Raw genomic sequence first — 25,179 nt, 5'->3', positions numbered from 1 at the left:
CAAATAACGCACGAGAACGAAACACACAGTATAAGAGTGAACTACAACGTTTACAGCTCGACACCTAACGTAATGGGTAAACAAAAAGGACCCACGATACGTAATCACAGATACAGATGTGAGTAAACTAACAAGCTTCCCAGTTGTTACCACGCTGTGTATGAAAGCCGCACTCTTTTCGCAAACGTTATATATCGCATATATTGCTTTGCGCTGGCACTGAAACTGTGGCGTGAGCGAATTGAGTTTTTTGGGCCTGGAACCGCAACGCAATCATTCGGCCTAAAGCCGAAGGCGCGCGATTCTTCCCCAACGATGGATTAGCGCGCGCACAATCTCCCACCCACCTCCTCTTTCGCAGGGCATTGTACGCGTGGAAGGTTAGCGCACGTCGGCTCATCGCGACGAGCTGACTGCCGAGCACCTTCATTGCACCATCTCGCTCGTAATATTGAAAATACGTCATTTCACTTCGTCGTATATTGATTACGTGTACGAATATACAGTACACATTTTAGCAGATGGCCCTGTCACGCAGACCTACTCAGCAGCAGCTTTCACTGTGCCTCAAATGGGAATCACTCAACACTTCAAAATAGCACACCGGACATCATCTACTGCCACCGAGCTGACCGGCATCCGACAAGCTGCGTGCTACATTTCACAGCAGAGTCCAGCGAACTAAACATCAATTTGCGACTCGTCACCGGCACTTTAGCTCATCAGAAACTACGTGAAACAAGACACTGCATACAGTCCTCAGGTGTGTGCATAATGAATATGTTAAATGAGGCATTTCAATCCGAACATACCGTTGAGTTCTAATAGATTCCCAGTGTTTGTGGCATAGCTGGGAATAAATAAGGTGATGCAGGAGCGAAAATGGCGCGCAATAGTGGCGAAGTGATATCAACTTACTTTTCCCGATATGGCATCACCGCATTGCTGTTCTAAAGGTATGAAGACATCTAAGCAAGGACTATAGAATGATCCGGATTATCACCACAAGTGCATTTACAGGCTTGACTCTAGTCGTGTTTTTCGCCTCCCGTTCCGTCTAAGGAGAGAACAAGAAACGCTACTACATAGACTGAGGCTGGGTGTTGCATACAGGCTTCGATACTTATGCATGATATGACAAAAGCCGAAACCTAACTGCATCTTGTGTAACACGCCAGCAGCTATTAATCACATCCTGTGTGTGTGCCCTTTATACGCAGTTGAAAGACAATCTTTTAAGTGCCTCACAGACGACCTACACTGCCAACCCTTTTCGTAAGAGAAACTTTTAAGTGCTTGGGAACGTGTGGATCACGCCCAACGCAGTTTATAGTGCCTGCTCGCATTTTTAAGCAATACAGATTAAGATTCCCGTCTTTAGAGAATCTGCTAGTGTATAGTGTATAGACGGTTGTGCGGGTACTACACCCAACGAGGCATTGTGAGCAGTGACTCATTGTGCTATACCACAATCACCCCTCATTACACCCTCCTTTGTTCTTCCCTTTTCTCCTTACCCCCGTGAGAAGTAGCAGGCCAGAAACCCGCTTTCAAGGCCGATCTCTCCTCTGTTCTCATTGTACACCTTCTTCTTCCTCCTACGTCACCTCTCCCGAGATTGGCAGCGACAGTGATGAGCAGTAGATATCAATAGCTTGTCATTTCAGTGGCCAAGGGGTGTTCCCTCATGGCTTAGCAGATAACACCACGTGCTCAGAAACTAGAGGTCCAACGTTCGATTCTTAACGCTGGAGTCTTCTTCTGGACGTTTTTCGTTCTTGCGCTTTTGTATAATATATACGTATACGTATACGGCGAAAGGCGTTGTCGACAAACGCCGACGCCAGCGGCAAAAACAAGCCAAGAGTAATTGCGAGAGCAATACAAGATTCTGACCATTTTGGCTGCAAGAAAAGCAATAACTTCAAATAAATTACTGCAAATTTTCAGTTTTTTCAGAAAAGTACCCTAGTGAAAATGAAGTTTAGAGAATGTCAATCTAAGCCCTCATGAAAATTGTGTAAACACTGCCCCAGACACTGTGAAACAAAAAAATCTAAACTTGTTGCATTCTATTGCTTCAAGGGCCAAGTTTGCTGCTAAAATAGGAGCTTTTGGCAGATGCACTAAGGTGTACACAAATTCACCTAATGAACTCAGATCATCATCGTAATCTAATGACAAAACCTGGGTGTGCAAACGAGGACACAAGTCGAAGCAACACAATCACCATTCTCGACTTCTTTTGTGTGTCTGTGTTTGCACGACCACTCTTCTAACATGAATACAGACCAGCTCAATCAGCTCAGTGTTATGACATTTCAATTAGACTCTACCGACAGCCTAGGGTCCCCCAAGTGCTACCCTTAATGCTACCTGAAAAAGTTTTGCTATTTGAATACTTACTGCTCTGACTATTTTTTAGCGGAGCAGCGTTGGAACCTAAACAGAGTTAGCACCGTAGTGAGCTAGGATGGATGGATGCTATGAGCGTCCCCTTTATAACGGGGTGGTGACAAGTATGCCACCAGGCTCGAAAAAAAAACCTTTTTTTTTCTTTTTTTTTATGTTGGCCTAATGCCTCTACTTCGATAAATTCTATCTTAATGGAGAAAAGGTAAATTTTCAGCTCAAGTTCTCTGCCATTTACGGCACACTGTCCATATTTTATTTTTCCAATATTTATTTTTGTCCTTTCTCTCTAATTTTCTGCCACCAATACTCTAACCTTCTCTTACTTATTTCAATCGCGGGTGTGTTCAGCTTTCCATTGTTGTCCCTAAAACCCAAGGCTTCCTGTAGGCTCGTGCCCAAACGTACACCTGGGTGGATATCTCCACATTCAATCAGAACATGCTCCGCCGTTTCCTTATCTTTCCCGCAGCATGTGCATTGTTCTTCTTCTTTACTGAATCTTGCTTTATAACTACGCGTTCTAAGGCAACCCGATCTCGCTTCAAACAGTAAAGCGCTTCCCCTTGAATTATTGTAAAATGCCTCCCTCCTTATTTCATTTTTGCCCTTTCGGTAGTTACTCAAAGCCGGTTTTTTCTCCATAGCTGCCATCCAGTAAATCCTCTCCGCCTCCCTGACTTTTCCCTTAACGCTCTTTGTTGACATATGGCTCACAATACCAGCCGTATATTTACTAGTGAGTCTTCTAGTTCTTTTTCTCCAGTGTGTGTCCACGCTGTTCCTATACAAATAACGGAACACCTTCTCTGCCCATCTACTCTCCTTCATATTTCTTAGCCTTTCTTCGAACCTTATTTTGCTCTGCGCTTCCCTGGCCTCAAAACCTGCCCACCCCATATCGCCCTTTACAGCCTCGTTTGTCGTCTTCCCGTGAGCACCCAACGCGAGGCGTCCCACAGTCCTTTGATTTACATCCATTCCCGATTGCACCTCTGCCCTCATGCACACCACTGAGTTCCCAAAAGTAAGCCCTGGAACCATTGCACCCTTCCACAGACCTCGAAGCACCTCATACCTATTGTATCCCCACAACGCTCTGTGCTTCATTATTGCCGCATTCCTCTTTCCTTTTGCTGCCGAGGCTTTTTCCTGTACCTCCATGTATCTATCACTCTCATTTACCCATACTCCAAGGTACTTGTATTCACTTACCCTCGGTATTTCTTGGCCTTGTATGGACACCGTCTGATCACAGGGATCATTGAATACCATCAAACCACACTTCGTTACACTGAATCCTAGTCCAAGAGCTTCACCTTCCCTTCCGCATATATTCGCCAGCTGCTGTATATCATCTCGACTGTCCGCAAATAAGACGATATCGTCCGCATAAAATCAACCTGGAAGCTTCTGCTCAATCATCATGCCGCCTTGTTTGTGTGACAGATCAAAACCAATGTTGCTACCTTCTAGCGCTTTTTCCATACTCACCATGTACAGCATGAATAACAGTGGGGACAAAGGACATCCCTGTCTCAGACCCCTGCTAACCTCAACGTTCTCTTTGCTACGCATTCCTTCCCACTCTATGCAAACTGTATTTTCTCGGTATATCTCTCTCAAAAGCTGTATACAGTCGTCGCCCATGCCCATTCCTTTCACTATATCCCACAAAGTTTCCTGATTAACGTTGTCGTATGCCCCAGTGATGTCTAGAAAAGCCACGTACAAGGGCCTATTCTCTATTTTAGATATTTCTATACACTGAGTGAGAACAAACAGGTTATCGTCTAACCGCCTGTCGACTCGAAATCCGTTCTGAAGTTCTCCCAAAATATCGTTATGTTCGGCCCATGTTTCTATTTTCATTTTTACTGCTTGCATCGCCAACCTGTATAGTACCGATGTAATGTTTAGTGGTCTATACGAGCGAATCTTGTCCTTTTCTCCCTTGCCTTTATAGATTAAGTTCATTCTACTTTGTCGCCAACTGTCCGGTATTTGTCCGTCCTTTAAGCTTTTTTCTACTGCTTTTAACAATGCTTCTTTAGTGTTATGTCCTAGTTTGTTAATGAGGCTAACGGGAATCCCATCTAAACCCGCGGCAGTGCGCTTTGGAATTTTTCCTTTGGCCTTTTTCCAGTTGAAATTATCTAGTACTAGCTCTTCCTCTGTTGCTTTCTCCGCCCCACTTTTACTCACCGGGGAGATCCCCTGGACGCTCTTTTGAAACGAATCGGCTGTTACCTTTTGGATGTAACCTAGCGCTTCGTACCCTTCCAATTGATTTCCTCCTTCATCTAGAATATGCTGTTGCGTTGTGACAGACTTCCTACCTAGCGCCTTTATGTGGCTCCAAAAAATCCTAGGCGCGACCTCCTTTTTTTCGTGTATCTCTGTCATCCAGCGTTCACTTTCACCTTTAATTTTTGCCTCTACCAATTTCTGTACAAGGGATTTTTTCTCCAAATATATTTCCCATATTTTTTTTACTTCGTCCTGCGGCCGCTTCTCCTTTTTTGCCTTTCTATGCTCCCGTTATGCTTCGCGTCGCTTCTCGATCGCCTCCCGGATTTCCTTGTTCCACCAACTTTTTGGCTTCCTTTTCCTTTCCAGCAAACGGTTTTCTTCTCTTTCCCTATCTCCTTCGTCATTAGATGTAACAGCTCCCTATACTCCCAGTCCTTGCCTGGTATTTCGCCTACTTCTTCCTCGACTCTTGCGGCTATATTTATTATTTGTTTGTCATTTAAATACGAGCTGCCAGACTTTGATTCCATGCTCATATTTTCAGTTTCGTATCCCATTTGTAATGTTATTCGTTTATGATCACTACCCAAGCTGTTAATGCCTTCCTCGTCTATCCTCATTTCTGTCAGTTTGTGGTAAATTCCTTCAGTCATGAGACAATAATCAATACTTGATTGCTTGTTTCCGACTTCCCATGTGATCTGGCCGTCACATTTAGGCCCCGTGTTAACTATCTCCAGACTATGTTGCTCGCAAAGATCTAGTAATAACTTCCCATTGGTGTCTGAATATCCGTCAAGGTCATGTATGTGGGCATTCATGTCCCCTAGAAGGATGATTTCGGCCCCATTACCAAATTCCTTAATATCCGCACTCATGCAATCCACTATCTCCTGATTCTTTTCTCTGCAGTTATTCCCCGTCCACAAGTAGGCTACCCCTAGCCACGTTTCCTTTCCACCTACTGTGCCCCGAACCCAGAGGTGCTCTGAACACGTCTGTTTCACTCTAACCCATTTGGCTCCGCGGTGAATTAGCATTCCTACACCCCCACCTTTCCTTTCCGATATGGTCCTGTTACACCCTTCCCAAACATAATTTTTAATATGTGGTGGCTCCTCCAAGTCTCTAAGGTGTGTTTCTGTAACCGCATACACGCCTATCTGTTCTTTGTTTAACTGCTCCTCAATCTCTAACCATTTTGCCTTCTTTCTGCCACCCTGCATGTTTATCTAACTAATTGCAACACGCGCCTTTTTCCTTTTTCTTTTACCTTTTTTCTGGTTTTTCGCAATTCTACCTGTCAAAGCGTCCTCCTGGTTGTTTTCCCTGTTACGAGCTACCCCGGACTCCGAAGGGCCCGTGAGCCCCCCAAAAAAGCTACTGCGCGTCCTGCCAGTCGCCAGCCCACCTCGTGTCCAAGCCTCTTATCGAAATGAATCTTGTCTCTTTGGAATCCACCCCACCTGTGCACTTCCCTGTTTAAATCCACTACCTCGAAACCCTTCTCTCGACTAATTCGCCATATCTCTTTGTTTGCGTCGACTACCGCTCTTTGCAGGTTGACGTTGCATACTGGTACTTCCGGTACTGTGCATACTACAATTTGCACCTGGGGGGACACGGTGCGCATGTCATCCACCCCTTTCGCCAAGGTCGTCGCTAGTCCTGACGATTCTTTTTTCAGGACGTCATTTAACCCTCCCGCAATTACAACGAGGTTACGATTGTTAGCTTTAGCTGCGAGTTGTTCACCCGCTTGACTCATTACTGTCCCCAGCGTTTGTCCTGGGAACGTCCCTATCGCAACTCTCTTGTCGCCTTTCACCCTTTCTTTGATTGCCGCTGCGCATCGGACTAAATTTGAGTCACCGGCGATGATGACCTGTTCCGACATTCCTTCTGAAACCTGCACCTGGCTGCTGACTAGGTGACTAGCTACAGTCTACAGTCGAGCGCCACTTACCGATGAGTGGAGCATACTGGCCGCCGAGTGAAGATCAGGACTTGCACTGCTCAGCCGCGACGCGTGGCCTTGGCCCAAGGACAGCAATTCGGAGAAACCCATCACGCTCCTGGGTGGTATACAATACCTTGTAAACAGACCAACCCTCTCAGAGGAGCTAAGTGTCATTGTCTCAAAATAAAATAGTGTAGCTGATTATATGTTTACCTTAAGCACGAGCGAATTGCTCTTATGACGAATATGAACACCATCATTGATCTCGCCAATTCATAATTCACTGGTAGCTGTAGTTACGACAGAATACGCACAAAAAATATTTCAGGAGCACAGCATCAGTATAGTAGGTCAAGGAGAGAAACTCATCTCAGCACTTGCTCAATGTTTTTGTATGAGCATACCTATTAGTTTATTTTACCAAACTATTTAACTAGCAAGCATTTATTGCGCATCATCAATCAAGTTAGAAAACAGATTCTCCGGTAATATCAGGCGATTTGAACTATTGCAGTGTTACAACATACCCTTAGTAACAGTGCCACTATTGGTAAACCATTGTGCTTGAATTCATCTACATCGCCGGCAAACATGGTCCTGTCAGCGTTTCTTCCGCTGTTACGAATGTATATAGAGAAATTTCGACCTCCACTGATTACTCCGTGCACACAACGCAATCACAAAATGACGGCACACACGCAGAGCTTAACTCATAGACTTCAATTTTCTGAGAGAAGAAAAGAAGAGAAATGTTCAAGGGCTTCTTCTGGCACATCCTACTTCTCTCTTCACAATACTTTTCTGGGAGAAGTCATAAATGCGTACACGTGTCTTCGCTGACGTCATGTACAAAAAGCACGTTTGTTTTGTTTTTGTTTTTCGCATATCAAGTCAGTTAATTTTCTCTTCCTCGACTAGCTTCTACACTAGCTAAGAGGGAAGGTGTTTGAGGCTTGGAATGGGTGCCTTCAGATGATCCGAGTGCTTGGCGGCAGTGTGAAGGAGGGGACGTTGTCCAGTAAAGAGACGCTTTATTGCAGCACTAGGCGTCTGCATGAGTCCAAGCCCAAGCCTCCGCTCTTCCAAGTCATATCCAAATATCTTCTTTTCAACCCTCAGTCAAACAAATGGCCTCCACACAAATCAACCACACGGGGCGACTATCATCACTAAAACCAATTGCAAAAGCAGTTTCATAACGGACAGTGCATTGGTAAAACGCAGGTTAAAATAAAACACGCGAGGTGATAGGTTCTCTGCCCAACGCGTGTCGTCACACTCTCTTCCATCTTAGCCCGTTTATCACCTGACGTCTACCGGTAGCCGTTTACCAGGCTCGAGCTCCCTCCGCTCGCGCATTAAATGTCCCTTCGTACAAGCCGCCATAAACGTGGTGAGCACGCGGTGAGCACTGCGTTAGACCCTTTGCGATGACAATGTGTGCATATGACAACGAGGCACCCCGTCTTTCAATGAACACTCGGTGATGCCGTATAGTGGAGTGTTGAGAGGAAAGGGACAATCTTAAATGCGTGGTCGGAAAGCTGTATAGTTAGCAAAGGTGAATAAACATACCACAACTATGTCTCAGTCGGCCAGGGGGTCGAAAGCTTTTTCCATATTGTTACAGCATTCTCAAACGATGCACATGAGTAAACCTGAAACCAGACGAACCGCGCTTCACCTGGTTCTTGCTAGACGCGCTTCCGGGAAGGCTTTCCCCTTCTTGTCCCAAAATGGGGGCAACTTTGGCAGCTCTGGTCATGATCCGCGTGAACAATGAATTCTCCTTTTTTTTCGTGCGCGGGGTTTCTACGTTTTTCTTCGTGGAACCGATTAGTTCGCGGAACCGTCGTTATTTGACGGGTCGGAAACTCGCTCCGCGCTCAGCTTAACCCACCCAGCTTGGGCCACACAACATCACGCCGCTCTCCATACTTGCTACTAACTCCTCCTCCCTCAAGGGTGTGACTGACTACTCGATGAACACGTAACGCGATACGATATATATATATTGAAAACGGGTTTATTGGCGACTGTTGCGACGGTGGTCCTACGATGAAACACGATCGGGCAAGAGCAACGGTCGAGCAGATGCCGGCGATGATCAGCACGAGTCGAGCGAGCGAAGCTAAGCACCCAGTACCCAAGCGGTGGCGATGTTGTTTGCCAACGATGCGTTTTCTTCTTCACAATTTGCCCACCGCCGAAAAAGAGCCATCGTGGCGACCTAAGAGTCTGGAGGCAGAGGGCTATGATATGGCTCAAGGCGGGCGATGTGGACGATGTCACGTCCACGCCAGCGCATGTCGTCAGATGGGGAAAGTGGCTCGATGAGAAAACTCACCGGCGAGGTTTGCTCCAAATCGCGGTATAGGCCCTCGTACTTTGGAACGAGTTTTGAGGATATGCCGGGGGTTTGGTAAGGAACAGCCAGCCATACAAATGATCGCGGGGAATAGCTGGGGCTTTGTGAAGAGTCGGCGTTGTTTTCTTTCTGGCGCTGTTGTTCTTGTGACGTAAAGGTGCGTGCGAGTTCACGGCACTCTTCGGCATTACGGGCAGCTTCGGACACAGATGGGCAATCGGATGCGTCAGGATGGTATGGAAGGAGAGTGTCGATGGTGTGAAATGGTTCGCGTCCATAAAGAAGAAAGAAAGGTGAAAATCCAGTGGTAGACTGTGCCGCGGTGTTATATGCGAACGTGATGAATGGAAGAATGCGATCCCAGTTAGTATGATCGGATGTCACATACATGGCGAGCATATCGCCAAGGGTGCGGTTAAATCTTTCCGTGAGCCCGTTAGTTTGCGGGTGGTATGCAGTGGTCTTGCGATGAACAACATGGCATTCAGAAAGCAGAGACGTGACGACTTCTGATAGGAAGGCTCGACCTCGGTCGCTTAGTAGCTCTCGAGGTGCACCATGTCGTAGTATGAAGCGATGAAGGATGAAGGATGCTACGTCCCGCGCAGTGGCACTTGGAAGGGCGGAGGTCTCAGCGTAGCGTGTTAAATGGTCCACAGCGACTATGATCCACCGATTTTCATCTGATGTTGTCGGTAGAGGGCCATAGAGATCAATTCCGATCCGATCGAAAGGTTTGGCAGGGCACGGAAGCGGTTGAAGCGCACCGGACGAGTGGAAAGGCGGTGATTTGCGGCGTTGACAGTCAGGGCAGCCCATAACGAATTTTTGAACGAAATTATACATTCCGCGCCAGTAGAAGCGATGGCGAATTCGTTCGTAAGTTTTGAAAACTCCGGCATGACCACATTGGGGATCGTCGTGAAAGGAGGCGCAGATTTGTGATCGCAAGCTGCGCGGGACAACCAAGAGCCACTTACGACCTTCGGGGGCGTAGTTGCGTCGGTGTAGCAGCCGATCACGAATGGCGAAATGAGCAGCTTGACGTCGGAGAGATCGTGGTACCGCAGTGGTTGACGATCCAGAGAGACAGTTAAAAAGGGAAGCGATCCACGGGTCCTTGTGTTGTTCACTGGTAAAGGAGTCGAGGTCGAGAGATGCGACGGAGTTGGTACCAGTGGTTTCGCAGGCCGAGTCGGGAGGTAAAGGCGAACGCGACAGGGCGTCGGCGTCAGAATGCTTGCGTCCGCTGCGATAGATGACACGAATGTCGTACTCCTGGATTTGCAGTGCCCACCGAGCTAGGCGGCCAGAAGGATCTTTCAATGTGGCGAGCCAACAAAGTGCATGGTGGTCCGTTATGAGGTCGAATGGGCGACCGTACAAATAAGGGCGGAACTTGCGAAGCGCCCACATTAGCGCCAAGCACTCTTTTTCAGTGACGCTGTAATTGGCCTCAGCTTTAGTAAGTGTGCGACTCGCATAAGCGACGACGTATTCGGAGTAGCCCGGCTTGCGTTGGGCGAGGACGGCGCCTAGACCTACCCCACTAGCGTCTGTGTGAACTTCCGTTGCAGCTGTTGGGTCGAAATGCCCAAGAATCGGAGGAGATGTTAGCAGACTACGGAGCGTGGCAAACGCGACGTCGCAGTCAGAAGACCAGGATGAAAGGTCTGCATCACCGCGTAGGAGGTTGGTAAGTGGTGACATGATCGACGCAAAATTTCGCACGAAGCGCCGGAAGTACGAGCATAGTCCGACAAAACTGCGTAATTCTTTCAGTGTAGTAGGTTTCGGGAACTCAGCGACTGCTCGCAGTTTTGCAGGGTCGGGTCGAACACCATCCTTAGACACGATGTGCTCTAAGATGGACAGCTCTCGCGCGGCGAAGCGGCACTTTTTAAGGTTCAGTTGGAGCCCAGCGTTGGTTAAACACGTCAGCACCAGTTGGAGCCGACGCAGATGTGTAGGAAAATCGGGAGAGAAAACGACAATGTCGTCGAGGTAGCATAGACACACAGACCACTTCAGTCCACGCAGTGTGCTGTCCATGAGTCGTTCAAACGTGGCAGGAGCATTACAAAGCCCAAATGGCATTACGTTAAATTCGTACAGGCCATCTGGTGTAATGAACGCAGTTTTCTGGCGATCAGCTTCTGCCATAGGAACCTGCCAGTATCCAGATCGTAAGTCTAAGGAGGAGAAGAATTCGGCTCCTTGGAGGCTGTCAAGGGCGTCGTCGATGCGCGGTAATGGATAGACGTCTTTCCGCGTCACCTTGTTTATTCGCCGGTAGTCGACGCAAAATCAAATCGATCCATCCTTCTTTCGAACTAGAACGACAAGAAATGCCCAAGGACTGTGCGATGGTTGTATAACGCGACGGCGTAGCATCTCTTCGACCTGGTCGTTGATGACGTGACGTTCTGCAGCAGAGACACGGTACGGTCTTTGACGCAATGGCTGGTGCGAACCGGTGTCAATGTAGTGGTGCACTGCGGAAGTCCGACCCAATTGCGGCTGAGAAACGTCGAATGAATTCGCGAAGTGCTGGAGAAGATTAAGAAGCTCGGCGCGTTCATGGGCACTTAAGGTGTCGGCGATGAAACTCGAGAAGGTGTCACTCGATGAGCATTCCAGTGGGGAAAGGGCATGAAGTTCGGTCGAGGCACTACTGCACGATTCGTCTGGCATGTTAAGGAATAAAGAGGAATCGAGGTACTCCACTCGACCGAGACATTCGCCGGCAAGTAGCGTAAGCGGTGCAGAAAGGGGGTTGTGGACGAAAATATTGCTTCGGCCCGCAGTGACGTCGAGTGTAGCGAAAGGCAAGGAAACGGCTCTGCGGCTCATGAAAATGTCGGAAGGTGTAAACATTACTGTAGCGTCGTTATGGTCATTGCAGCAAACAGGGACAACGGCAAGAGAGGCTGGCGGAATTTCAGTGTCTTCACGTACGACGAGTTTTGGAGACCGCTCAAGAGTTTCGTGCAAAGGTTCGTCAGACAGGTACGAAAATTGAACTTCAGCGCGTGCGCAGTCGATGACGGCATGATGTTGTGACAGGAAGTCCCACCCGAGGATAACGTCATGCGAGCACACCGAAAGCATGATGAACTCGACAACGTACATAGAGCCTTGGATGAAAATGCGGGCTGTACAGGTGCCGAGAGGTCTGACTGGCTGTGCGCTAGCCGTACGAAGCGATAGTCCAGAGAGCGGCGTGGTCACTTTGCGTAGGGAGCGGCAGAGCTGGGCGGCTATAACAGAAACGACAGCACCTGTGTCGATGAGGGCAAAGGTAGAAACACCATCGACAGATATGGCGACGACGTTAGCAGGTGAAGTGCGAGGACTTGGGCATTTCGATAACGGCGCAGTTCTTGCCTCTGGAACTGCGGTGTTCAGTTTTCGCGGTTGGAGGAAGCGGATCGGGGACGCATTGGGGACAGTGATCGCCTGCGAGGAGACGGTGAGCGGGAAGAGTGAGTCGGAGCTGGGCGCTGGGGCAACTGAGATCCGGGAAGATAAGTGTAGTCATACTGCGGTGAAGGATAGGGAGCAGGTAGGTGCGTGGGCAGCGGGTCATACGGTAACGGCCAAGTAGCGTTGTGTTGAGATTGGAAACGACGACGACAATATCATGCCACGTGTCCTGGAGTACCGCAGGCGTAGCAGATCGGTCGATTGTCAGCAGTGCGCCAGGAATTGCTGGCTCGCGGTGCAGCCCAAGGTGTCGAAAGAGGGGTAGAGTGGGGAGCAACTGCAGGCATGGGTGGCAAAAGCTGCTGGCGGGGTCTGCTGCGTACCACCTGGGCATAAGTAAGAGGCGCGGCCACGGGCTGCATAGCCGGCGCATGGGGAACAGTCACGGCTACAGGCTGCTGGTGGGCAGCGACGGGAACAGCCTGAGCTACCTCTTCGGCAATAACGTCACGGAGTGGTGAGGGCAGACGAGAGGACGGCGGCTGCTGCGTAAAGGGAATCAACGACAGTTGCCGAGCTACTTCTTCACGCACGAAGTCTTTAATCTCTAGCAGGGTTGGTGCGTAGTCGGAAACGGAAGTGAGACTGGAGAGCGAGTCGGCGTGTGAGGAAAATGGCCGAGTCAGGGCGCGCTGCTTGTTCAACTCGTCGAAACTTTGACACAAAGTAACAAGTTCCGCGACGGTGGCAGGATTACGGGCGAGGAGCAGCTGATATGCACCGTCATTTATCCCTTTGAGGATGTGTTGAATCTTTCCGACTCGGGCATGGTGGTGTTCAGTCGGTTGCAAAGTCCAATGATGTCTTCAATGTAGCTTGTGAAAGATTCCGTTGGTTTTAGTGCGCGAGTCCGCAAGCGTTGTTCGGCTCTGGACTTGCGGACAGCGGGTCGGCCAAAAACATCAGCAAACAACGTTTTGAAGATGGACCACGTCGTAATGTCATTTTTGTGGTTGTTAAACCACATTTCGGCCACGTCAGTGAGGTAGAAGATGACGTTAGTCAATTTGTCCGCGTCATCCCACTTGTTGTTTGCGCTCACCAGTTCGTAGTTAGCGAACCAGTCTTCCACGTCAGTCTCATCAGCTCCGCTAAAGACTTTGGGCTCTTGCAAACAAAGAACGCCGGGGTTGCTGGGGGATGGAGTGGAAGAGCCAGGTTGCGCATTGTTGGTAGCCATGATGGTAGGTAGCGTTCGGTTGCGCAGCTCCAGGTTGAGGTGACGGCGAATGGCAGCACCCAGGTTCAGGTGACGGGGAACGTCAGCACCCTCCACCAATTGAAAAAAAGGTTTATTGGCGACTGTTGCGACGGTGGTCCTACGATGAAACACGATCGGGCAAGAGCAACGGTCGAGCAGATGCTGGCGATGATCAGCACGAGTCGAGCGAGCGAAGCCAAGCACCCAGTACCCAAGCGGTGGCGATGTTGTTTGCCAGCGATGCGTTTTCTTCTTCACAATATATATATATATATATATATATATATATATATATATATATATATATATATATATATATATATATATATATATATATATATATATATATATATATATATATATATATATATATATATATATATATATATATATATATATATATATTTATATGTATGTGTGTGTGTCGGTGTGTGTGTGTTCGCTCATAAAATGGACTTCCTCTCGGTTCACGCTCGCACATGCATGAATTAATTCTTACTTTAATCTCAAAGGGTAGACTTTCGGGTCATACTGTACAGATACACAGAAATACATTTACATACTACTCAACATGACCATCCGAAAGAAAATAATCTCGCTACGGACAACAACAGAGACGCAACCTTTATGAAGTCAACAGTGCGAACAGGTTTGCATTAGCTTGAAACAGGGCTCACGAACCGTGCCGAGTCCTGGGGTATGTTGTCTACTAAATTCACCACACCACAATATCATTGTTCTAACGCGTCAGACCCACTCCATGCACTCTCCAGGCCTCTCCTAACACACTACAAGAAAGTGATGGACCTAGCGCTTTGCAAATATTAGTCTCAACGGATCGCATCAAGCACAAAGGAAAAAATATAATGAGCTCATTTTACAAACGCAATCCTATTTCATCCACAAAATTATTCATACTGACGCACCTAATACACCTAAAGCAGCTCCATCAGTTAGGCATTCATTTCCTAATGCAACAACTGCAATAGCAAAAAAAAAGAGAACCTGATACGACAAACATCACAGTTTCATGTCACGCAGAAACTGTTACTCTCTTCTAACCCCTGAACACCACGCATAACACTTAAGCGTGTGACGCCAGCTTTTGCACGACCATTAAATTCACGACTACTTCAAAAGTTGGATGAAAAAGAAATCACACAACCATATTAGACACACAAATCATCCTATTGGCACTAAACAGGCCACCCAACAAGCAGCCCATTAAATAGTTCAGCGCAAGGATCATCCGAAAAGCTAAACAGCATTAGCAGCCATGTTCAGCGCGCCTTTGCGATGAATAATTTCTATGTCATATACACATCTAATTCAACTGTGAAAGTCTCCCGTTGCAACTGGCCCAGCCTCTTACTGAGGATTGCGACTGGTCCTTCGCGATGAGAGGAGCAAGCTCTAATTTCCGTTTCCAGTGTGTTCGTGGCCAAACAAAAAGCTTGGCTGGGGTTCGTTGCTCTCAACCCAGGAATTGACGCGATGCCCTCTAACTCACTTAAATGCTACAGGTACCTGCGAACGGGCTATCAGAACCACCTATAGCGCATGCGCGCAGATACCACTTGCCACTTCCTTCCTTGTCTCTCCCTTCCTCTCGATGCCCACGCAGCTATATAAGCGTCATGAATAACGACCAGTTGGTCATTCCTTGTTCAGCAACGTGTCGCCTCGGTTCGTTACATCGAACGCGTTACATGGTGTCAGAAGGATTTGTCTCGGCGGAAGAATGGATGTCGTCAAGCCCCCACCACCGCTGCAGCTTTCCGAAAACTCAAGAAGAAACTGGCTGCACTTTAAACAAAATTTGAAGCTCTTCCTCACAGCCACATCGATAGAAAAGCCAAGAACCGAAGCTGTGAAAGCGGCCGTACTCCTCAGCACCGCAGGTGACGATGCCCTGAACGTGTACAATTTCGCGTTTTCCGAAGGTGAGAACAAAGAAGAATATTGAACTTTCGTCAAAAAGTTTGAAGAGTACTGCGTCCAGCAAGGCAATGAAGTTTATGAATGGCATGTGTTCCGCCTTCGAGTATAAGAGGAGGCAGAACCATTTGAAAGATTTTTAAGGGACATCAAGAAGCAAGGGAAACCCAGCAATTTTGGGGACCTTGAACGTCCATGATAAGGAACCAAGTGATATTTCGGATCAGCGATAAAAATCTCAGACTGAGAATGCTAAGCGAGAAGGACCTTACTTTGCAGAAAGCTGATAAAATGTGCAAAGCAGCCGAAGTATCTGCGCAGCAAAATGCAGAGTGGTCGAAGGAAACCCGCAAGTGGAGTACCCGAGAAGAACACAACAAGCCAGCAAAAACCAGTCTTGATGTCGTCAGTGCGGAAGATTCCATGCTCCAAAAGAATGTCCAGCTCAAGGAAAGTTTTAATACGTGTGCAAGAAAAAGAATCGTTTTTCGGCGATTTGCAGAAAGCGTCGGGTTGACCAAGTGGATGATGCACAAGAGGCGGATGATAATTTCGATATCTTGAACATCAGCGTGTGCGGCGTGGCGGATGGTGTGGGAGCAGATTGGACAGTGCGCGGCAAGATAGGCGGCCAAGAACTGAAATATAAAGTAGATACTGGCTCACAAGCCAACCTACTACCTCTGTCTTTGTTCCGGCGTGTAGCCATGAAAAAGCACGGCAGTTCTTACTGCATATAACGGAAGCATTATCAAGCACGTGGGAGTATCAAGGGAAGTCCTGAATTTGAACGGCCAAGAACGTCGCGTTGCATTTTTTTTGTGAAGAAAGGTCGCAGTGCCATCATTGGTCTCAAGGCATGTCAGGAATTCGGACTGATTCCCACAGTGAATGCGGTAGACTCAAGAGAAGACGCTCCCCAGCTGGATTTTCCACACCCATTTCGCGAAACTGGCTGTGTAAAGCGACAGAACAAGATGGTACTGCGACCGGATGCCATTCCGGTAGTGCAGCCTTCCCCGAGGGTACCGCTGGCGATCAAGAACCAGCTTCGTGAGGAGCTGAACCGCATGGAAAGGGCCTCTATCATCGTGAAAGTGGACGGGCCTACCGATTGGGTAAGCCCTTTAGTTGTAGTAAGGAAAAAGGATGGCCATCTTCGCTTATGTATAGAGCCAAGGGTTATAAACAAAAGCGTAAAGCGCTAACATTATCCTATGCCATCTCGAGAGGACATTGAAAGTGAAATCTCTGGCGCAAGGTAGTTTTCCCGGCTAGACGCAAACGCAGGCTTCCATCAGATACCGTTGGACGAGGCTACGTCACGAGTGTGCACCTTCGCAACACCCTTTGGTCACTACAGGTTCTTTCGGATGCCATTTGGAATTTCTTCAGCAAGTGAGGTCTTCCAGAAGACTTTAACAGAAATTTTGAAGGCCTGACGGACGTGCGTGTATACATTGATGACATACTAATCCGGGGGGACCCTACAGAGCAGCATAATGAACGGCTGAAAGCCGTACTAAAGCGAGCGGAGCAAGCTGGGATGACGTTTAACATCCAAAAATGTATGTTTTGTGTGACACAGATAGCATTTCTTGGTGACGTGATCAGCGAGAGCGGTGTCCGTCCCATTCCAGACTTAATCGAGAGCATACACGCTATACAGCAACCGAAATATAAACAGGCAGTTCGCAGAATGTTGGGCAATGTGAATTATTTCCGCAAGTATGTACCCTCGCTTAGTGACAGGACGTCACTACTTCGGGGCCTTTTGAAGGAAGCGTGGTGTTCGAATGGACGTCAGCACACGCGGACGAGTGGGCTCAGATCTGCAACGCATTGATGAACCCACCGATACTAGCGCTCTTTGATTCAAAAAAAGAAGTGAAGATAACTGCAGACGCCTCTAAAAGCGGGATTGGTGCCACCTTGCTGCAAAAACACAGAAACGACTGGCGCCCAGTCACATACGCATCGCGGGTTCTGAGCGAGAGTGAAACACTCTATGCTCAAATTGAAAAGGAAGCGCTGGCAGGCCTCTGGTTGCCATCGCCCAAAAAAGTGTTGCAGACATGCCACCAAGACTGCAACGATTTTTCATCCGTCTTTTCAAATACGACTATGTCTTGCAGTTCATCCCTGGGAAAGACCTGGTGCTCGCAGACATGCTGTCCCGTACTGCCACGCTGCCTGGGGCCGCTGATGAAGCGGAAGACATGGAGGTCCACGCAATTCGGATGGTTTCAAGTCTGGTAAGCAGACGAACAAGGCAACGACTTCAAGAAGATACCCATGTCGACCCGTATTTAGGGAGCGTGTTAGAGCAACTAAAAGCAGGTGCGACAATTCAAGGGGAACTAAAGCCATTCACATCGAAGTTATCGGCAGTGGACGGCGTACAGCTAAAGGGGAGCAAGATCGTCGTGTCGAAAAGTATGAGATCAGAAATTCTGTGGTGGATACACGAGGGCCACATGGGACAGAACAAATGCAAGGCCAGGGCACGCAGGCTAGCTTTTTGGCCAGGACTAGGCAGTTACATTGAGAACCTAGTACGAACATGCCAGGTGTGTCAAAAATACGCCTACAGCCAGCCGAGAAAGCCCTTCTATCACGGCCTACATTGAAACGACCGTGGTATCGGGTCGGAGTTGACTTGTTTCAGTTTGCTGGGGCTCCTACGTCGTGTTGTATGACGACCAGTCGAACATCCCAGATGTTGAAAAACTGGTGAGAACAACAGCAGCGGAAACTATTTCTAAGATAACCGCCATATTCTCTCGCTAGGGCATTTCTGCGCAAGTATGCACCGACAATAAGCCCCAATTTTCTTCGAGTGAATTTGCTCCATTTGCAAACGGTTCGACTTCGAACATATAACATGTAGCCCAAGTTTCCCCCGCTCAAACGGCTTATCCGAAAAGGGCGTACAGATTGTGAAGCGAATTTTCAAAAAAACTACGGAGGGCCGTGAGGATTTCTGGCTGCGCATTTTGGCTTATCGATCTTCCCCCTTAGAAGATGGACGGTCGCCCGGAGAGTTGCTGCAGGCTCATCGTCTTTGGTCAACGGTCCCTGAGTTTAACGCCGATAGAAAGTGCCCTGTATTGAAACATCGGCAATCACTGCAGGGTAAGCCATTATCGCCCCTTGATGCAGGCAATGTTGTTCGGATCAAGAATGGGAACTGGTCCCGCAAAGCAACAGTACTTAAGGAGGTGGCGCCACGTTCATATCTGGTCAAAACGGAAAGTCAAGGGCAATTGAAGCAAAATAGACAACCTCTGCTGCCAACACACGAACGCTGCAAAAACGAGAACGGCTACGAGAGTGGTCTGGAAGACTTCGAGCCACCCAATAGCGTAAGACCACCCACCGAAGGCTCGGAACCGGCACATGGCACGTGTGACGCAGCAGTGGCTGACCACTGTTCAAACCCGCAAAGCTCCAGGGTTTCTGAAGAAACCGAGCAAACAGAATCAACGGGAGGCTCATCCAAATTGCCAACACTTCACAGGTCAACGAGATCCCGGACCGAGCCACATCGCCTGCGCTACGAAGAAGACTTTCGTCAGACGAGCTAGTTCACTTGTTTCTTTGGTTTGCTGTTTGTTTGCTTGGTACTATGGGTCCAAATTGGATGAAAAAAAGATGTATCAGAACGGGCTATGGCACATGTGCGCGGATACCGCTTGCCACTTCCTTCCTTGTCTCTCTCTTCCCCTCGCTGCCCACGAAGCTATATAAGCATCATGAATAAACGACCAGTCGGTCATTCCTTATTCAGCAGCGTGTCGCCTCGGTTGTTACATCGAACGCGTTACACATATTAGACAGACAAATCATCCTATTGGCACTAAAATGCAGCCCAACAAGCAGCACACTAAATAGCGCAGCGCAAGGATCATCCGAAAAGCTAAACAGCATTAGCACCATGTTCAGCGCGCCTTTGCGATGAATAATTTCTATGTCATATACACCTCTAATTCAACCGTGAAAGTCGCCCGTTGCAACTGACTCAGCCTCTTACTGAGGATTGCGACTGGTCCTTCGTGATGAGAGAAGCAAGCTCTGATTTCCGTTTTCGATGTGTTCGTGGCCAAACAAAAAGCTTGGCCGGGGTCGGTTGCTGTCAACCCAGGTATTGACGCAATGGCCTCTAACACACTTAAACGCTACAGGTACGTATCTGCGAAAACACAGCAAAGGGCTCGGGAACCTTTTGTGAGAAACACTCGAATTGTCGTTTCCGTTAGAAAACTGACTTTGCACCAAAAGCTTCTCACAACGTCACCACCCGTTGGTAACATGCCATTCGTTAACACTCAAGCAAAGCGGAAGACTAGTAACTAAAACTAGTAACTAGACTAGTAACTAAAAGAAGCTTTTATCACGTAAGAAAACTGCTTTGAACCTAAAATAAACAACCCAAAACAAAATTACTTTCCACACACCCGGTACTTACATTCTTCAAATATCTTACGGCTCCACTTCACTTGAGTCGCATGCTCGATGGTTTTGTCCTGAGTACTTTTAAACGGTGAATACGCTAGGCACAGAACCCACACTTTTCACCGATGAACTCCAATGTTAGTCGCATTTAACGCGCTTTCTTGTTTTCTTTTCTGAGAAGTTACCACCTCAAGAGTTGTCGAGCGCTAAAGCTTCGCCACAGTGCACTACTTACTGGTGAGACTGCTTCCCGCCTAATTGCTCCTGATACAGTAACTTGCCATCACTTGTTTTGGCGTTTGACTCTTTTTTCTGCACATTGGGAAATGATTTATAGCGTTCCTTATCCCCATCGAGATGTTTTCTACCGACAGACCAAGCCACTCGCTGTGTACATTAGTATCTTCCACAGAATAATTGCAACTTTCCAACTGCGGCTGATCGAAAACTGACGCAGACTTGGTTGTTCGCGCTTCCCTTGTTCGGGGGTCCAGTTTCTACACTGTGCGCTGTACGGTGTTAGCGCTAGTGCTAAAACCTCTAGGCACATGCTCTAGCGCACGTATCGGTGAATACTACTCTGATCTACTATATTCTGTAACGCAGTTCACCCCTGTATCGTACTCCTTTATATCATTCATTGGTGTTTGTCCATAATAACACAGACATTCATAATCAGCTGGAGTGAGAAATACGGACACACACGCAGTTAGATGATCAGTCACTGCGCATCGCAGTTTCGCAGGCTGAGCAGCGCTTCCTGACTATGTCGGAAGACTGAGAGATACATACAGCAGACGCATGGTAACACTTTCAAAAAAGCGTCTGTAAGTCTTATTGTGGCACTAATCTAGCGCAACATTTCAGCGGACGCTGCATACACGCGTACCGCCATGACATCCACCCCTGAGTGAACGCGGCTGAATGAGGGTTTATTTCCTACAAGAACCTCAAGTGGTGGATGTCTCACCAGTGAGTTTCTCATAGCGGAAGAGTGTCGCGATAGTGTCACTCGGCTCTCAAGTGAGCGCTCAGACTGGCGAGCTACACATAATACTTCTGCTATACTAGCAAAAATGTCACGTGAGAGCTCGCAATCTCTGTAAAGTGACCCAGTTCTGCACAGCCAAAACACGCTCTTGAATTAGGCCTGAAATTTGCACTAGTAAACAATTTATCCCACGGATAACAATTCAAGTTTCATGGTGCTACCCTGTGGTAACTGCTTTGTCTGCTGCTATCGAGGATTTTTTCGAAGTTGATGTCTAACTCCACTAAATCCCTCGGCTTCAACAAGCCCTTTACTTCCCGCTGAGTTACCAGTGAGCGAAGATCACTTGGAATGACCTGCTTTAGCCTGTCAGCTAAAAACATTTCCTGAAGAACTCGAAACGAGCCCTCCTCTCTACTTCTCAGGTACAAAGGGAGGATAGTCCCCAGGCGCACCATTATTTCTCTTTCAGACTGGCCTGCCTCTCTTCGTATTTCCACAAACATTCGGCGGTCGATCGGAGTCATCCGCAGCTGATTTACCACTCTCAATTTTAAACCTAATATGCCATTCCCCCAAGCCTCACATTGATTGGCAACGAACGTATGCATTTTGTCTCTTAAAAATGGTAATATATTTGTGCCCGGAATTTCCTCAGTCATGCTCAATGCCGCAAAAGTAGCGTCCGCATTCTTGAACCAAGCGGGAATACTAGGATCATTAGTAAGCATAGGTGCTATGACTGCTTTAAACTATTTTTCGTAGCATCTAATAATGGTCTGTTGCTGTCAGTTTTCCAGCTCCTCTGTTAAGGCACGTGATGACCTCGTCTTCTCTAGCTCAAGTTTGAGTTTTAGCACTTCAGTCTCAAGCTTCAACTCGCAAGGGCTATCCGATCCTCCAACACTGTCCCATTGCATTACAGATCAATCTGAATCCGCCCAGAGAATACCTGAACGCAACTACTGCCATTAAAAAAGGTGTGGGCCCCGAAAGACACAAACCAGGCCTCAACTTCTAAATATTTGTCGCCCAGTGACGTTGCGAGTTAGAGCCGCATCCGTCTCGTCGCCAACGCTACTTGCGACGAACGCATTGATGCATTGGGTGCTCCGCTCTTGTCGTTGCCGTTCACGTCCACTGGCCAGGCTGCTCTGCTTCTGAAGCAGCACGTTGCTGCACTTCTTTATTCAGTCAATCGCTTAATGAAGACCTTTGGCCCTGCTCTCGTTCACTGACGCGCAGCGCTTCTGCACTGCCAAACTCTTGGCTCCGATGTTGATCAGAAGGATCGTACGGAATGCCAATGCTGCTTCTCGCAACCGACCAGCTGGACCCAAAATCAGCAAGCTCTTGACGCTACTTTACGTAGCGCACCCTCAGGTACTAAAATTAGCAGTGTCTTGGTGATTAATTTTGGTGTTTTGTGGCGCAAGGGCCACTCAACGGTCAAAGAGCGCCAGGTCATGTTAACAATAATTATGATAATTGGCTGTATACACTCCGTGCGAGACCTATAAGGAGTGCCTTGAAAGGCGCGCGCAGCGCCACTTGTGGTGTGGCGGGAGCGCAACATTGAGAGTCGTAGCAGAAAGCAGTGTCTCAATGCTTTGATAGCTATGGTGGCACAAGCACCCGTGGCCGGCAGGTTGGTGCGTTCCTCGAGCAGAATTTAAAGATATCGCCGGAGGACAATCTTCCTCGATGCCACCATGGATGAATGGGAAAACCTTCACGAAATTGGCCACGTTTTTTGCGTTAGTGATCGCTTTGCTGCCGGTCGTAAGGAATGACGGCTAAACGCGTGTGTCAGATGTCCGTAATGCATCAGGCTTGCTGCATAACTATCGCGGTAATCCGTCATTCTTTCGAACTAAGATTATTATCGGTGCTTGCCCACTACCCGCGCACTTGTGAAATACTCGGAGCTTTTAGAAATATCGATGGCTTCACGGTCACTAGGCATGAAAACTGCCGTGCTCGTTCGTTGCGGCGTCATGCCAAGGCGATTTTGAGCCACCGAGTCTCACGAAGTGCTTTGCTTCAAATGGTCGCGGCATCATCGTTGCTCATCATGATCATAGTCTTTACCTCGCTGCTCGCGCAGCTCATGACAAGAGCTTGAGGCGTGGGCGAAAAAGAGAACGCTAGAAGATTCAGTTCAGTGAGAACGGCGCATGCCCTGTTCCGTCTTTCGCTTCACCTTACAAAGCGATGACGATGACGACACGGCCACTTTGGCCACCGTCACGTGTCTCTCATTCACTGTAACCTCTTGCGTTTTTATGTTGCTTTCCGAAACAAACACCGACACGCGCATCCGTCGCTACAGCATTCGCAAAGCATCGATTCTTACCGTGTATAGTTCTGCTACACTCTACGCCCTGCATCAATTTTCCCCTAACGTGCAGATTGTTCAACAGTCACCCAAAAAGGCTTTTTAAATAACTAAATCCGAAAGATGAGATTCAATTCATTACTTCCGGCGTTCATTTCTTTTGGAGCTACAGCACTTGGTTTTAGACACAGGAGCGTTTGGAATGCCATATGCGGTTTGCTACGCGACACGAAACGAATTGAATTCTAATGTTATGTAATGGAAACTTATTCTTCAACGACATTACAAATTTTTATGAATTAAGCTAATTAGTTATTTAGAAAACATTCTATTGCTAAAGATTTTGAGATTTTTAAACAAACTTATTTATTTATAACAAGGCCCCATGAATTTCATGGCCGATCTCCCATCGTGCCTTGCGCTAGTTTAAGAAGGACCAACCAACCAACTGATTGATGGATATGTGGGGTTTAAGGTCCCAAAGCCACCACATGATTATGAGAGACGCCGCAGTGGAGGGCTCCGGAAGTTTGACCACCTGGGGTTCTTAACGTGCACCCAAATCTGAGCTCACGGGCATACATTTCCGCCTCTATCCAAAATGCAGCCGCCGCAGCTGGGATTCGATCCCACGACTTGCGGGTCAGCAGCCGAGTACCTTAGCCTCTAGACCACCGCGGTGGAGCAACCAACCAACTGTTCTACCAGGTCGATCCTATTGAGTGCGCACACGCTGCTCGGTGGCTACTTGTGTTTACGGTAGAGTGCTATGTAACTTAGTTCGCTCCTTCACTGATGGCCCCATCAGCTCAGAAAAGCACAAGTTGACCTCGCTTTGCATTCCTCAAAACTGGAACGGTAGACGGCAAGGTACTAACTATTAGGTTCTATTAAATCGACCCAACCGACTTGATCTCAAATAAGATTTCTTGCATGCATTTCTTTTCTTACCATCTTTATGGCAGATCATCGCACCTGCAGAGGGTCTCTCAGACCAATTCAAGCACGTATCGGCAGCATGCGAGACGGAAGAAGAAATGGGAACTAAACACTTTTTACGATCCACAGCCGTGATCCATTTATTTCACAGCCCAATAAAGCAGGAACAAGTCGAGAAACTCTGAAACGTTGTCTCGCACGACACGTCGTGTGCTTTTTGGTATAATTTACTAAGCAGCAGTTCATGACTAAGATAAACAACGAGCTAGTGAACGTTGGGGGAGTGTTTCGTTCTGCTCGGGCCCTCAACATTTGTCTTCTCTGACGACCGCACGGCGGCGCGTCAGTCTCACTGCACGGAGTCTATAGGGGCCTGAATATTCCTCGCGATAAAATGGGTAAAAACATAGAAGTCATAAAAATGTGGCTAGTGTAAATGAATGGCGACAGCTTGTGGTAATAGAACCATGGTGGACATGTATGGCAATAGCAGAAGTGTCTCGACTGTCTAAGCCGTTGTATCGAAAGGCTGTGAGGCAAGTGCTTAATGGAGTGTAGTCATCGCAGTAGCGACCTCTTCTCAGAGAGGTTGTGCTGCAGAGATACCTGAAAATATGACATGAAAACATTTTACTTCCTTTAAAAACGGGAACAATGATTGATAACTAAGAAATGGTGCTATACCTAGAAACATCGACGCGTGCATGGGAATTTCATGGCGGGAAGGGGAACGAAAATAAAGTGTTTTCTTCTAATTACATCAAGTTCACTGCACTGCGTTCAAACATGACGCACCGCGAGGGGTTCACAGCACGTTATACAGAGAGGTAGATCACCA

General features: G+C 47.7%; 1 protein-coding gene across 1 annotated transcript in view; it reads right to left on the bottom strand.

Annotated features, from left to right (window-relative positions):
- LOC119174058 (putative acyl-CoA synthetase YngI) overlaps positions 1 to 25,179 on the bottom strand; it is a 584,783-nt gene that overhangs the window by 380,103 nt on the left and 179,501 nt on the right. Inside the window, exon 8 of the mRNA XM_037424838.2 lies at positions 6,632 to 6,740. Within this exon, the coding sequence (XP_037280735.2) occupies positions 6,632 to 6,740 (109 nt within the window). The remainder of the gene's footprint in view (positions 1 to 6,631; positions 6,741 to 25,179) is intronic.

This window comes from Rhipicephalus microplus, chromosome 5 (genome assembly GCF_043290135.1).
Source record: "Rhipicephalus microplus isolate Deutch F79 chromosome 5, USDA_Rmic, whole genome shotgun sequence".
NCBI classification, from domain to species: Eukaryota; Metazoa; Arthropoda; class Arachnida; order Ixodida; family Ixodidae; genus Rhipicephalus; species Rhipicephalus microplus.
This window is presented reverse-complemented; position numbering and strand designations above follow the sequence as displayed.